Genomic DNA, 16,279 nt, shown 5'->3' with positions numbered 1-16,279 from the left:
GGCGATCCTTCCGCTTCAGCCTTCCAAGTAGCCGGAAGTACAGGCATGCGCTACCACGCCCGGCTGATTTTTTGATTTATTGTAGAGATGAGGTCTCGCTGCCCAGGCGGGTCTCGAACCCGCGGGCTCAGGCAATCCACTCACCTCAGCCTCCCAAAGGCGTGGGATTACAGGATGAGCCACCGAGTCCGGCTTACAAAGATTTTAAGTTGATTAAGTCATTAACAACCTTAAAGTATGTTCATGCAAAACAAAATTTAAAGGTCTATTATCAATCCCAAAATAAAATTAACAATCACCAGAGAAAGTGTCAATAAGGATTTTTTGTATCTGAATATTTTGCTGATTCTTTTTTATTTTCTTATGATTTTGTAATGCAAAGCCTTTGCTTTTTAAGTAGAAAAATTTGTTAAGCTTATTTTATTGCTTCTAAATGTTGAAGCTGAGGACAATGTGCATTTTCAGATTATAGATGAATTAGCACTTTTTTTCTAGTGCGTGTATGGTTTTATTAGTTTACATTTAAATCTCTGGCTCATTGGGAATTTATGCTGGTGTGAGACATGGGACAAATCCACTTTTAGCTTTTCCCCATATGACCACAGAGTTATTCTAATACTATTTATTTAAATATACATTTTCCTACTGATTTTAGATGTCAACCTTAAAATATACTACATTTTTATATACAGTTAAATCTATTTCTGTATTCCCTATTCTGTTCTATTGGTTTATCTAGTCGTGTGCTAATATCACCCCTTAACCAAGGTTTTCCTGGCTGTTTTTTTTTCTTTCTCTTCTTTTTGAGATGGGTCTTGCTGTGTTGCCTAGGCTGGTCTTGAACTCCCTGGTTCAAGTGATCCTTTTGCCTCAGCCTTCACAGTGGCTTGGATTACAGACATGCACCACTGCACTTGGCTTTCTGGTTATTTTTTTCTTTCTTGTTTGTTTTGCTAACTTTATAATCAACTTGTCTAGTTAAAGAATTAAAAAAAGAGAGAGAGGAAAAAAACAAAACAGAAAACAACTTCAAACAGAAAAGCAAAAACAAATACTGGATAGTATATTTATTATTCCTCAAGTTTGATGTGCAATATTTTCATTGCTGTTCCTATTTTCTAATTTACCTTATGATTTAATTTTTGACCTCAGGGTTATGTACAAGTGTGCTTTAAAACTAAATTATGTTAGATGATTTCAAAATTTTTAGATTTTTAAAAATTAAACACTAACTTTATTGCATAGTGGATAGAGAATATATTCAATATGATATGAAATCTTAAAATTTGCTGATGTTCTAGAGAAATGGTTCTCCATTCTATATTTATATTAGAATCACCTACGAAGTTTTATTTTGTTTTGTTTTTTCTGAGTTGGAGTCTCACTCCGTCACCCAGACTGGAGTACAGTGACCACTCCCGGCCACCGCAGCCTCGACCTGCTGGGCTCCAGCGATCCTTCCGCCTCAGCCTTCCGAGTAGCCGGAATTACAGGCATGCACTACCACGCCCGGCTGATTTTTTGATTTATTGTAGAGATGCGGGCTCTCCAAGTTGCTCAGGTGGGTCTCGAACCCGCGGACTCAGGCAATCCACTCACCTCAGCCTCCCAAAGGCACGGGATTACAGGCTGAGCCACCAAGCCCAGCTTCCCTATGAAGTTTTTAAGACATATCACATGCCTGGAAACCACCAGATAAATGAGCGTTTCTAGGGGTATAACTCAAGCATTTGTATTTTGAGAGAGTTTTTAGGAGATGTTACAGTATACCTTGGTCACAGTATATGATCAACTTTTTAATATGTTCTATGTAAACTTGAAATAACTATATGTTCTTCAGGAATTGGATAGAAAAATTCTCTAAATGTTCTTTAGACCAAATTTGCTAATTGCGGGGTTTAGATGTAGTAAATCCTAAATTACTTTTTAAATTCTTGATCTATTCATAAACAAAAAGAAATAGTTTTAAATCATTCATCCTAGAAATGTGGAATTATCAATTTCATTTGGTAGCTAGCAGAATGGCATGCTTTCTCTTTCATCTATCATTTTGCAATATTAAACCCGCATTAAGTATTTGGAGGTTAAAATTCTATTTTAATTAATTTAGTATTTTTCAAAGATTTTTAATATGTTTAATCAAGAGATTCTAAAATTAATCAAACTCTAAATTCTTTTAGATGCAAATCACTCCTCTTTAGAGGGAATAGTTTAGTTCTATCACATTAAAAAATAGATTTATGGTTTGAGGTTTTACATTTAGGCCTCTGATCCATTTGGAGTTAACCTTTGTGCATGGGGATAGATAGGGGTTCTGTTTCAATCTTCTGCATGTGGTCAGCCAGTTTTCCCAGCACCATTTACTGAATAGGTTCTCCTCTCCCCAGTGGTAGGTGCTGGGGGCTTTGTCCAAGATGAGTTGGTTGAGAAATTGAGGTTCTGCTTCTGGAATCTCAATTCTGTTCCATTGATCTATATGCCTGTTCCTGTACCAATACCAAGCTGTTTTGATGATTGTAGCTTTATAGTAAAGTTTGAAGTCTGGTATTGTGATACCACCTGCTTTGTTTTTTTTGCTGAGGATTGTTCTGGCTATTCTTTGACGTTTGTGTTTCCTTAGAAAAGGAAGGAAATACTCTCATGGAAATCGGAACTGGCATCCAATTCCTGAACAAAACCCGAAACCCACAGGTCATAAGAGAGAAGATAGACAAATGGGACCTTATTAAACTGACAAGCTTCTGCAAAGCCAAAGAAACCATCAAGAGAGCAGGGAGACAGCCTACAGACTGGGAAAAAGTATTTGCCAACTCTAGGTCTGACAAAGGCTTAACATCCTGGATCTACAAGGAACTGAAACGTACTGAAAAGAAGAAAACAAACAACCCCATTATAAAATGGGAAAAAGATATGAACAAACACTTCACAAAAGAAGACATCCGAGCAGCCAACAAACACAAGAAGAAATGCTCAACCTCACTAATCATCAGGGAGATGCAAATCAAAACCACACTGAGATACCACCTAACTCCAGTCAGAATGGCAATTATCAACAACTCAAAAAATAACAGCTGCTGGAGGGGGTGTGGTGAAAAGGGAACACTTCTACACTGTTGGTGGGAGTGTAAACTAGTGCAACCTCTATGGAAAGCAGTGTGGCGATTCCTAAAAGCTCTAAAAATTGACCTTCCATATGACCCTGCAATCCCCCTACTGGAAATATGCCCTGAAGAGCACAAATTACTCTATAAAAAAGATACCTGCACACATATTTCACAATATGCACAGCATTGTTCACAATAGCAAGAACCTGGAAACAATGATGCTGCCCATTAAAAGAGGAATGGATTAAAAAAATGTGGTACATATACATGATGGAATACCATGCAGCCATAAAAAAGAACAAAATTTCGCAGCAACCTGGATGGAACTAGAGTCTATAATACTGAGTGACCTCTCACAGAAACAAAGATCCAAGTATCACACATTCTCACTCATATAATGGACCTTGAACATCCAATGTAATACTATAAGAAAATGACTGACGGTACTGGGAAACTATGGGGGGGGGTGAGATTAACAGTAGCAAATATCTGTCTGGGGATGGGAAAACACCTCTTATCAACAGGGTGCCTGAATGAAATGTAATTGTACACCTAACCCTTAACTGTACCCCACAAAACTATAATAAAAAATATTGATTAATAAAAAAGTAAAATAAAAAATAGATTTATTATTTAGAGCAGTTTTAGAGTCTAGAAAAACTGAGCTAAGGGTATAGATTTCCCATACACCTTTACCTCCATATGTGCATGACCTTCCCAATTATCAGCACCCCTCAAGGAAATGGTACATTTATGACAACTGATCAACCAGCATTGACACTTTTTTTTTCTGAGTCAGTATCTCACTGTGTTGCCCAGGCTAGAAAAAGTGCAGTGGCAGATCACAGCTCACTGCAGCCTCATACTCCTGGGCTCAGGGAATCCTTCCACCTCAGCCTCTTGAGTAGCTGGTTCTACAGGTGCACTACCATGCCAGTTAATTTTTTGAATTTTTGTAGAGATGTCATCTCCTGTGTTTCCTAGCTGGTCTCAAACTCCTGGACTCAAGCAATTCTCCCACCTTGGCCTCCCAAGGTGATGGGATTATAGGCATGAGCCACTGCTCTTAGCTGGCACATCTTTATTACCCACCTTCTGTAGTTTACATTAGGTTTTACTCTTGGTGTTGTACATTCTATGAACAGATTTATAATGATATGTCCACAACTATAGTACTGTATTGAGTTTCACTGCCTTACAAATCCTCTGTGCTCTGCTTATTTATTACCCTCACCTCTGACCCCTCAGTAACTACTGATTTTTTAAAACTATCTCTACAGATTTTTTTCAGAATGCCATATAGTTAGAATAATACAGTATGTAGCCTTTGCAGATTGGTGTCTTTCATTTAGTAATATACATTTAAGTTTCCCTTGTGTCTTTTCATGACTTGATAGTTCATTTTTTTTAAAGCACCGAATAACTAATATTCCATTGTCTGGGTGTACCAAAATGTATCACTTATTTACCTACTGAAAGACATTTTGGTGGCTTTCAAGTTTTGGCCATTATGAATAAAGCTGCTATAAATGTCTGTGTGCAGGTTCTTGTGTAGACATAATTTTTCAGCTTCTTTGGGTAAATACCAAGGAGCATAATTACTGGCTTGTATGATAGGAGTATTTTAGTTTTGTAATAAACCACCAAACTGTTTTCCAAAGTGCCTGTACCATTTTGCATTCCCACCAGCAATAAATGAGGGTTCCTGTTGCTCCACATCCTAGTGACCATTTGATGATGTCAGTGTATTTTGGCCATTCTAGTACGTGATAGTGGTATCTCATTTTTCAGTTTGCTTTTTCCTGATGACATATGATGGAGTACCTTTTTTATATGCGTATTAGCCATCTGTAAATTTTCAGAGGGCTTGTTAAGGTTTTTGCTCCATTTTTAAATGGGTTGGGTTGATGGTTTTCTTATTGTTGAGTTTTAAGAGTTCTTTGTATATTTTAGATACAAAGGCATTAGATACCAGTCTTTTATCAGATATATTTTGCAAATATTTTTCCATAATCTGTGGCTTGTTTTTTTCACTCTTTAACAGCATTTTTCACAGAACAGAAATGCTCTACTTTCTTTTTTGTGTGTGTTTGGGTCTCACTCTGTTGCCTAGGCTGAAGTTCAATGGCACAATCACTACTCACTGTGGACTTGACCTCCTGGGCTCAGGCAGTCCTTCTACCTCGGCATTGCAGTAGCTGGAAATATAGGCATGCACCACCATGCCCTGCTAATTTTTTGATTTTTTTTTTGGTAAAGGTGAGGTCTCACTATATTGCCTATCCTGGTTTTGAACTCCTAGACTCAAGCAATCTTCATGCCTCAGCCTCCCAAAGTGCTGGGGTTACAGATACAAGCTACCATGCCTGGCCTGGAAATTTTTAATTTTAATAAAGTCCTGCTCATCAATTTTTTTCTCTCATAAACTGTATTTTTTAATATCTAAAAAGTCATTGCCAATCCCAAGTACATATGTTAAAAATTCTCTAAACTCCTTTAATTTTTGCTTAGCTACAAATGCCTGTATTTTACCCTTGTTTTTGAATAATATTTTTTCTAGGAGTAAAATTTGAGGTTGACTCTTTTAGAATCTTGACTATGCTATTCTATTGTCTACTGGTTTTCATTGTTACTGTTGAGAAATCAGATATTAGTTTACTTCTATTTTAGAGAGTCTGTATTTTCTCTTTGACTGAATAGTTTAAAAATCTCATTTCTGTCTTGCGTGCATTTAAGTTACACTGGAATATGCTTATTTGCATTTATTTGGCTTACTGAATATGAAAATTATTGCCTTTTATTAATTGTATTACCTCTGAATATTGATTCTCCACCACTGTTTTTTATCTTCTCCTGATATTCTGACTGTATGAATACCGTATCTTTTCACACTCTTTTTTATACTCCATAATTTCTCTCTGTCTCACTCTCTCTATCACACACTCATTTTCCATCTTTTTTTTTCCTATGGTAAAATTTTGGGTAATTTCTTCAGATCTATAATCCAATTTACTGACCCTTCATTTTTAGAAGTTCTGCTTAGTTCTTTTCCAAAAATGCCTTGTCAATATTTACAGCTTCTTGTTCTATTTTCTTATTTTTAATCTTCTCTTTTATTTATTTAAATACACGAGAACTCCTCCAAATCTTGGAATTTATTTGTTAAAAATTTTGTTTTTGTTCCTACATGTTTAAACTTCAGTCATCTTAAAAGTACTCTCCATTTGATGCAAAACACCTATCAAGACACTTTCCACTGCTCAAAACAGTTTCTGAGCTTGTTAATTTTGATGTCTTTTAGTGCTTCTGCTGTTTTTGTTTCATCTCTTCCACATCAGCAAAACGCTTCCTTTTGAGAAACAAACAAACAAAAAAAGTCACTTGAGGAAACAAACAAAAAAAGGAAACAAACAAACAAAAAAAGCCACTCGAGGCAGGATCAAAAAAATAGGGAGGACAGGGCAAGTGCGTAATGATATTTTTGGTCAAAAGCTGCTGAACACTCAGCACAGTGTGGGCAGGTGCACTCATAAATCACCCATCATGAAATGGGTAAATATGTTAAAAGAATCACCCAAAAAATTCACTGAAGCTTAACATATCTTCTCAACAATGCTGGTTGGTACACTGTTGTTGATGGGCTCTTAGAACACTTGTCTAATGAGGGAAGGCTGTACTACAAGGGGCTCATCCTCCAAAAAATAATTCTGTTTTTTGGGGGTTGCTTCTTGTACATCATATGTTTGTTTTATATCTGCATCTGATAATTTTATCATCACCATATATTGTACATCTGATTCTTGTAGTTTGTTGTTTCTGTTGTCTTGCTTACAGTGATTTATTTTTTCATGTGCTTAGTAGTAATTTTTGATTGTGAGTTCATGTTCATTGGGATTTTACCTGTGAGAATAACTTGAGACCTGGTTTTAAAGTTTGTTTTCTTCCAAATTGTATTGACTTTTGGCAGATGTTTGGGCCCCCAAACTGAACCATTTAAAATATATTTATTAGACTGTATTTTTGATAGAGTCATAGGAATTCTAGTTCTAGAGCTATTTAAACATTGCCTTATGGTTAAGAATTCTTAGAGGAGTAATTTTTCTTCCTTTTCTTTTCATTCTTTTCCTTTGCTCTTTTTTCTTTGTCCTTCCATGCCTTTTTTCCCCCTTTCATCTCATCTTGTCTTATCCCATCATGTCTCATCATTTCTCCTCTACCTTCCCCCTCTCCTTTCTCTGCTCTCCTCTCCCTCCTCAAATTTCTCTCTATTTTCCACTCAGAGCCAGAACAAAAATAGATATTTTCCCCATTTTATTTCTGGGGATATTTTACCTTCCAATGGGTTACCCTTTGGGATCCTCATTTTATAGAGGACTCTGTTCTTGTATTCAGTTTAACCCTAAATGCTGTGTCACTGATGACACATTTTTACTCAAATCTAGCCATAAAAATTTGGACTAAATCCTCAGAGCAAACACCAGTTCTTGAAATATTCTATCAATAGCATTTGTTTTTCACCAGCTTGGTTATGCATTAAAAACATGGTTTTATATTTTATCTAGTATTTTAAGTTAGATTCACCCCCCAAACAACTGTCTATAAACATTTAACCATATTGCTAGAAATATGTTAGGAATAATTATTAAAAGTGAATTGACAATATGTTGCTCAAAGTGTTTGCAAATCTTAAGTATAAAAGTATTGCTTACCATAGGGGAAAATTTTAATTTGGGGTTAAAAGCAAGAATGCACCATTTTTATTATGCATCCCACAAAATTGGTAAGTATATAGCTGGTTTCCTTTTTTAATGAGCTTATAAATTATTGAAGTATAAATTGCATTTTTTGGTAAACTTGATAGCTGACATTTATTTCCTATTTCAACTATAAAGTCACATGTGGATTTTTAAGCATCTTTGCTGCAATGATTCTTGCTTTTTTCCAACTACAAGACAATAAACATCAGTGTTTATGAGTGGTGATAAGATTCTGAATTCTGCTCTCATTGTTCCTGCTGTGAAATGATTGCCTATTTTAAAACCACCCAAATAGAGACTGATTGCTATTATGAACAAAGAAGACTATTCATAGAAATAACCTTCCTTCTCAGTATTACGGGTGCAATAGTGATGAAAAGTCATATACCATACTGTAAAAGTCAGTCTTACAGCACACCCTAGTCAGAGGCACTGAACGTTTCACTTACTTGCTTGTTAATCATTTAACCACTTAACCTATCAGCCATTCAACTCCTGTCTCCTTTTCCAGACATAGCTATTTGATGTTTCCAGGCAAAACACATCTTCTTCTGCTTGCTATTCATTAGTTTCCATCAAAATATATTTTTATATTAAAAAATAAGGGTGTGCTAAGATAGAATCCTAGAAATAGGTCATTTTTCTTGGTAATGGACAAATGGTATCTGTGGGACTTTTCAGGGGTGAACCTTGTCCCATGTCTTTCAGAAGTGAAATGATTCATCTGACAAGATAATGAATTGGTTGCGTTTTTGGAAGAAGATTTGCAAAACAGTTTTTTCCCCAGGATGGACAATTTAGAAAATGTTGTGAAAGGAGAAAGACAGGAAGAAAGAAAGAAAGAGAAAGCAAGCAAGCTAGTTTACTACAAATGAATTCCAGTCAGAAATGTGAACATGTAATCTTGAAAAAATCTCCTCCTCAGCTGACATGTATTTGAGATAACTGTTATTACTAAGGGCAGAAAATAAGTTTTAGGTTATATTTAGAATCTTACTGAGGGTTGAATGGAATATTTCAGGTTTATGAAATATACATCTTTATAATGTTAATGTAAGCTTTATCCATTTATTTTCATGTTTATAAAAATAGCTTAATAGACTATAATATACTTAAGTACATGTCCATTTTTTTTCTTACAAAACTATATTTGAGACAAGGACACAGAAGAACATTTTATAAATTGGATACTCAATTTGGCAAATAGTTAACGTTAGACTTTTTCTCTTTTCTATGGCAAGATAGAGAAATTCATTGTTCTATATGCTCAAGAATATAGAGATTCTAATGTTAAAGAGTTTTGGGTAAGGATGGGTTCAGTGAGAGAAGGACATTATGAAATGGTGAGAAGGCATTGCATTGTAGCATCAGAAAAATTGGGACCTGTACAGCTTACATTCCTTCATGTGCATAAAGGCAATGGTATGATGATTAATATTATGTGTCAACTTGACTGGGTCACAAGGTGCCCAGATATTTCATCAAACAGTTTTCTAAATGTGTCGTGAAGGATGTTTTGGATAATATTAATATTTGAATCAGTAGACTAACTACAGCAGATTACCTTCCCTAATGTGGGTGAGCCTCATCCAATCAGATGAAGGTGTGCATAGAACAAAGAGGATGACTCTCTTGGGAGTAAGAGGGCACTCCTGCCTGATTGGTTGAGTTTGGACATTGTACTGTTTTCTGACTTCAGACTCTCACTGAAACATTGTCTCTTTGTGGGTCACGAATCTGCTGGTTTTTGGACTGGGACTTATACTACTCTTTTGGTTCTCAGGGACTCAGACTTGTACTGGAACTACACTATTGGCTTTTCTGGGTCTCCAGCTTATTGGCTACAGATCTTGGAACTGCTCAGCCTCCATAATCACTTGGGCCATTTCTTTATAATAAATGTCATTCACTCTATATGTATACATCCTGTTGGTCCTGTTTCTCTGGCAAACCCTTACTAATACAGATGGCAATTTCTATGCCAATGTTCCTCTTGGTGTCCACTTCTGTTTATCTTCCCAGTATGACAGAAACTAAAAACATAATCAATAATATCACGTCATTTCTCATGCAAAGACAACAAAATCCACAACATGCCTTTCCTCCAGTACCTATTGATTAGTCCAGACACATTAATCCCCTTTCAGTCCAGGACTTAGGCCAGAAGATAAAGTAAATATACTTAGAATAAGAAACTTACTTTAAAATTTCATTAATAATCTGACTTTTTCCAAATTGAAAAATTAAAGCAAGAATCTGTCACTCACATAGCATCTATATTTAGTTCCTGCAATCAATCAAATTCTTTTCCTATTAGAATGAGCTTTTTAAAATCTGATCTTGCCCAAGGTTAAACATGCTGATTTTTTATAACTAAAAATGCCAAAGTGATCTTTACTCATTGAAAGCATTGTGAAATAACAGTTTCAGTAGATAACTATTTTATCTATGATATTTTCTATTGATGTATAAAATCTCTGTCTCTAGGATTCTAGATTCAAGGTATTTGATGCCCATGAGTTCAAAACAGAAAGCTCTGACAAGTCCTTCGTGGTATTGGAACATTAGGATTCTCATTAATTTTAGTCAAAGATGATACTGGAAATTCTAGCACCCCTTTAAGTTGCTCCTTGAGTGCAGCTGGTTTTCTTCCAATTCTGAGGAAAGGTGTAAACAACCATCTAATAAAGCAAGAACTTTAAGTTGACTTGGGTCTACCCAGCTTGTCAATAATTCTCAAGCCACTTTGCTACCCATATTGTAGAAAGAACTGCCAGGAAGGTATCAAAAATTGTTCTGGATTTAAACAATTTTGCCAGGTCATAGAACAAAGAGGATGACTCTTTTGGGAGTAAGAGGGCACTGTTACCTGATTGGTTGAGCTTGTACATTGTACTGTTTTCTGACTTCAGACTCTCACTGAAACATTGTCTCTCTGTGGGTCATGAACCTGCTGCTTTTTGGACTGGGACTTATACTACTGGCTCAGTATAGTGATAGTGATGAAAAGTCATAAAAGAAGAGGAGTAATGAATTGAGAGCTTTATAATCTAACATTTTTTTCTCATGAACTTTAATCTGCTACTGGCCATGCTTGCTCTTATCAAGATTTTGAAGAGGAGTGGAATGATTTGAGAAGCCACTTATGTCTTCTTCTCTCCTGCTGAAGAAGCTATACAGTTTTGAAAATCTAGAAGTTCTGAAGAAACATGCCCAATATGTTTGGATTTATCTATTAATTCATTTGTTAAACATTTATTGAATATATACTACATGCCAGACATTGAATTAGCCACTGGGAATATTAATTACCAACAAAACAGACATGGCCCCTATCATCATGAAGTATATGATTAAGAGAGCGAAACTGATGGACTTTTAACAGATAATCATATCAATTGAATCAGTGATAAATGCTGTGAAAGAGATCTTAAAATAGAAGGGTATGGCCTAGATAGGAAGGTGAGGGGGCCTTCCAAAGGAAGCAATGATCACACTAATATCTGAAGAACAAGTAGGAGTTAATTAGGCCATCAGGGGAGGAAAGACCAGAACAAGCAGAGGAAGTAGTATGTGCAAAAGCCTGTGGTAGGAGGGGGATGTAAGCATAAGAGACTGAAATAGGACAAGTGTGACTGGAGTAGAGAGGTGGAAAGGTCAGGGAGGAGTTGTGTGTTGGAAGAGGACAAAGAAAAGCCAGGTAGGAGACAGACCAGGTGAGGACTTAGAGGTCACGACAAGGAGTTTTGTGTTTTTGAGTTATACTGATTGAAAAACTTTCTGGGTAATTTAAAGGTTACCATTTCCACATTACAGAACAGTAAAAGCACTATACTAGGAATGGATATGGTTCAAGAGGAATTTCTACCCCAAACTGTTAGTTATGTCTTCAACTTCAGTTATTTGAAAACCAATCACCACTGGTTATTATTAAAAAAATTTAAATGTATTAAAATTAATGCTAGAAAGAGAGATTAGTTCAGAAGCCTAAGCTGTTGATTAAAGGGAGTGCATTGGTGTGAGGAAGAAAAGACGTCCCCTCAGGAATTCAAGTCTTTTGCAGTCTAATCTTAGTCGAGCTGACCCTATTACTCTAGGCAAACTAATTAACCTTTCAGTGCCTTGGTTCCTAATATGTGGAGGGAAGATAATGATGACCCACTAATAGGACCAAAAATGATTCTGTAAACACCAACAGCTATATAAAAAATATAAATAATCTCTTATCCTGTTGTAAGATTCTAGTTCTTACCAAATTTGTGTTTAATGAAAAAACACTCTTTCTTTCTGATACCAAATGTTTGTTTAGCAATCCCCTGGGTCCTAGATAATCACCATAACTCCTACTGACAGCAGATGGTTTAACATAGTAGAGGCACTGCTGAGAGAAAGGGGGGTGGGGTAGGATGGAAGAATTGGTACTTTTAACTTCTTTTTAAATGACAACTCTTTTTAAAATCTGTTAAATAAGAAGAATACACTTTTATTGTTTCATAAGCAGATTGCAGTTATATCAGCTATAGCTAAGCAATTCCAATTGGATTGGCAGGCATATAGTACCATGCCAAAAAGTGACCAAATGAAGGGATTCCTAGTTGAGTTTTATTGATTCACATTTAAATTGCTATCTCTTTTGTGGTATTTCCAATAATTTTATGAAACTGTATTCCTTCAGTGGCATAAAGCTTGCCCATTTCTGATATTATCCTTGGTTATCATGCCACACTTTCTTTAGCAGTTGAAAGGAAATCACAATCAATCTTCTGGAAAAATATTTACATAATTAGAATAGCTATTTCTTTGTGAACTCAGAACATTTTCTTCTATTTAAAATTCATGTCTTGTAAATATATAGGTTTTCCATGATGTGCAATGACTCCAACATATAACAGTGATGTTTTTGTTGGCATGAGTTGACCCATAGCCAAATGGCCACCTGGAGATCTTGGTTAGTGGCTATGCCTAGATGATGAGGCACAATGAACTGACAGAATCACCATTTTAGTTCTGACCCAGTTCCCTTGTGTTGCAGAACTGTTAAAGTTTTCTTGCCCTTTTGTTCATCTAAAGGGGAGAATAGGCGTTGGAATTTTTAAGTGAAGGCTGAGCACTAACATGTGTTATGTGTCTTATTAAATGCTCACCTGTTTGGACCTTCTTTCCCAGAATCCATTTCCTTCTGCTCTGGCATTGTTCTGGTTGGTTCTGCTGCATTTTCATGGTCATGGTATGTGATCAGATCACTGGAGGAATTTTCCTTGAAGATTTTTTCTGTGGAAAGGAAATAAAAATAAATATGAAAGAATATATGCCACTCTTGACACAGAGATTTGACGGCATAAGCTGTGAAGATGTTGCTTGTTTTCTGGAATTGTCTTCTCAGGAATGACTCCCCTAAGATTCCTGCTAAACAAAGTAGAAATGTATGCAGAAAAGAATTGACATGTAGACACCTTCAGGCCAACAAAAAATATACACGGGCATGTGTTGCTTCACGACAGGGATATATTCTGAGAAATTCATTGTTAGGCAAGCAATTTTGTCATTGTGCGAATATCATAGCATGTACTTACACAAAGCTAAATGGTATAGCTAGTATGCACTTTGGCTGTATGATGCATACTATAGCTCCTAGGCTATGAACTTGTACAGCATGTCAATGCACTGAATAGGCAAGTGTAACAAATGGCAAATGTGTATCTAAACATAGAAAAGGTGCAGGAAAATATGATTTATAATCTTAAGGACCATCATCTTATATGCGGTCTATTGTTGACTGAAATGACATTATGCAGAGCATAACAGTACTTGAAGTTGGTGTACTATGCAATAAAATGTTCACAAGATATTCTTTTTGATATTAGCAAAGCTGAGAATAAGAATTAAACATTCAAAACACATTTTTTGTTTTGCTAAAGTATTCATAATTTATGACTGGAATTTATGTATTATAGAATTCAGAAAAGTAAAATAGGCAAAAATGACGTGATAGACATTATTTTACAATTGAATTCTATTGTATGAAATCAAATTTTTGCTTTTGGTTTCACCATCTTTAGTTATGACATCTTTTTCTGAAGAAACAATACAAACTAACATATACTAGCTTCATTTGGGTCCAGAAATTAAATTCTTTCCTTCAAACCTACAAATACAATTTCCAATTAATATAGTTTAAATTGGAATTTACCCAGAGAATAATCAACTTACTAGTAAATATTTGGATTTTATGGAAGGTTTCAATGAAAGCAAATTACTTAATATTAAAAGAAAATAGAAGCAGAAACGAAAAAACAAATGAAAATTTAATGGTTATTTATTATCCATAGTTACTAATTTATTTTTAATTGTATGTCCTTTGCTTAGAAAATTGAAATCAAGGCCAAAATTATCACTTATTTTATTATAATACATTATAGTTTAAACATTTAAGCAAACCCAGTAATGAAATTTGGATTTGTAAAAATGATCAATCAGGGGGTGATCCCTTTATAAAAGTTTTCATCATTTCACCCTTTAGTAAGAAATTTTCCATGATCCATATAAAAAACTTTCAATGTACTAAACTTTTCAGGAACATGTTTAAGGGATAAAAATAAAATTAAGTCACTGCTTACAGTTTTTAAAAGGCTATAGATAAGAAAGCTTAAACTCCTGGATTTCCCCAGATGCTTTTGTTTATTGTGTACCTATTATCTGCCTTTATTTTGGAATTATAGTATTTTTGACCAGGAGATAGAAAACACACTACTAACTATGTTTTCACATGTTTAAATGAACCCCCCCACCAAGTTCCCCAATTTACTTGAGATACAAGGATATAATCACGTCCTTGAAGTCTGTGTTCCAGGTGAAATATTGCTATGTGTATGGAATTTTATTGAAAGTTGTAGGACAGAGACCTTCCTATACAGGCACATGTGGTACACTAATGAGTTTATCAGTATCCAACAGATTTCAGAGTGAAAAAATAGCACTTTCAATATGTCATTTTGTACTAACAAGCTTTGGATAAAAATAAGAGAGAAGGATCTGTTTTCCCTGTGTTCTTGGGTCAAGCCATATTTTCCCATTTATCTTTATCCAGCCAAAACACAAATCGTATTTCAGATCTCTGACATTATGCCATGTTGTATTGCTAAGAAAGTGGCAGCCTAATCCTTTTCCCACACCCACAAACACTGGGACAATTACTGTAAGGTATTTTAAAACAAAGCTTTTAATCTCTGGCTATGAATGTCCAGTGCTTTTATGGATTGAAACTCTTGAGACCATATGTTGTATATACTTTTTTTTTTAAACATGGAGAGGATCTAGAGTTATCATGGGTTTCCCGAAGGAATTTGGGCCCAAAAAATGTTGTGGATCATTGTGTTCCTATATTTTTCTTGAAACACCTACTCTGAAAAAAAAAAAAAAAATTGAAGTAGAGCATGAAATGTGACTTTAAAAAATCAGAAAAAGAATTCTGAATATAAAACAAGCAGAATCTGTAAAACAATCTGTCCTAGGAAGCTTTATTGACCATTTCTTATAAGGCCACATGGATATAAGCTGCTTCATGTACTTTCTCCATCGCCCAGTCAAGTTATAGCAGACGTATTACATTTGCAGTATTATGTTTCTGCTAGTACCAATTAAATGACCAACTGCTCTGCAATAGTTCTTTTCTTCCATTCTAATAAAAACGTTTGTTTACCATCATCACAATTGGATTAAATTAACTCTAAATAGATACTAGCAACTTACCTGGTCTTTTCTAGACATAGCCGAGCCTTTCTAAAATGACATTGCCTCTATTATGAAAAGTCTAGAATATTTATAAATTAATTTCAGCCTAATTTGATTTGTGGATAAGCATTTAATTATAAAATAAATCCTCATTAATAGCTTATTGATGAAGATGAGAAACCAGTTATTGCCTGTTCTTGGATTCAAAGCAGAACAACTTAACAGACCCCATGAGGACTTAAAAGAATCCCTGTCAGCTATAGTTCAGTGTGGGTGTCTTTTTATCCAGGCAGCTTGTTATTTGTTTGTAGAAACAGATGGTCGGAATGTTTGCATCATCCTCATCATGAAAGATAAATCTGAAATACAAGGCAAATCTTGCCCTGGCATCTGGGTGACGTTTTGTCAACTGCATATTGTACTTCTTCCCAACTTCACACATGGACAGTAGGATTCTCTCTTTTCTAGCTGCCCAAATGAATAGTGTAAGTCTTTCTGCCAACTGTGCTCTTTGCACGCTGTACAGCAATTGCCAGATCTCATCAGTACACTTGCTCAAATTCTACCCTGAAATATGTGCCCGTGGCAGATAGTGAAATCTGGAATCCAGTGTTCTGATATGGTTGCTTTTATTGAATGTGCAAAAAATAAGTACTATTGAGTTCGCTCTCCACACATCGGGTTGAT

General features: G+C 35.4%; 1 protein-coding gene across 1 annotated transcript in view; it reads right to left on the bottom strand.

Annotated features, from left to right (window-relative positions):
• The window catches only part of CNGB3 (cyclic nucleotide gated channel beta 3), a 142,063-nt gene that overhangs the window by 110,514 nt on the left and 15,270 nt on the right, over positions 1 to 16,279 (bottom strand). Inside the window, exon 3 of the mRNA XM_008054898.2 lies at positions 13,006 to 13,132. Coding sequence (XP_008053089.1) covers positions 13,006 to 13,132 — 127 coding nt within the window. The remainder of the gene's footprint in view (positions 1 to 13,005; positions 13,133 to 16,279) is intronic.

This window comes from Carlito syrichta, unplaced genomic scaffold, assembly GCF_000164805.1.
Source record: "Carlito syrichta isolate Samal-C Ts95f unplaced genomic scaffold, Tarsius_syrichta-2.0.1 Scaffold301606, whole genome shotgun sequence".
Classification (NCBI taxonomy): domain Eukaryota; kingdom Metazoa; phylum Chordata; class Mammalia; order Primates; family Tarsiidae; genus Carlito; species Carlito syrichta.
This window is presented reverse-complemented; position numbering and strand designations above follow the sequence as displayed.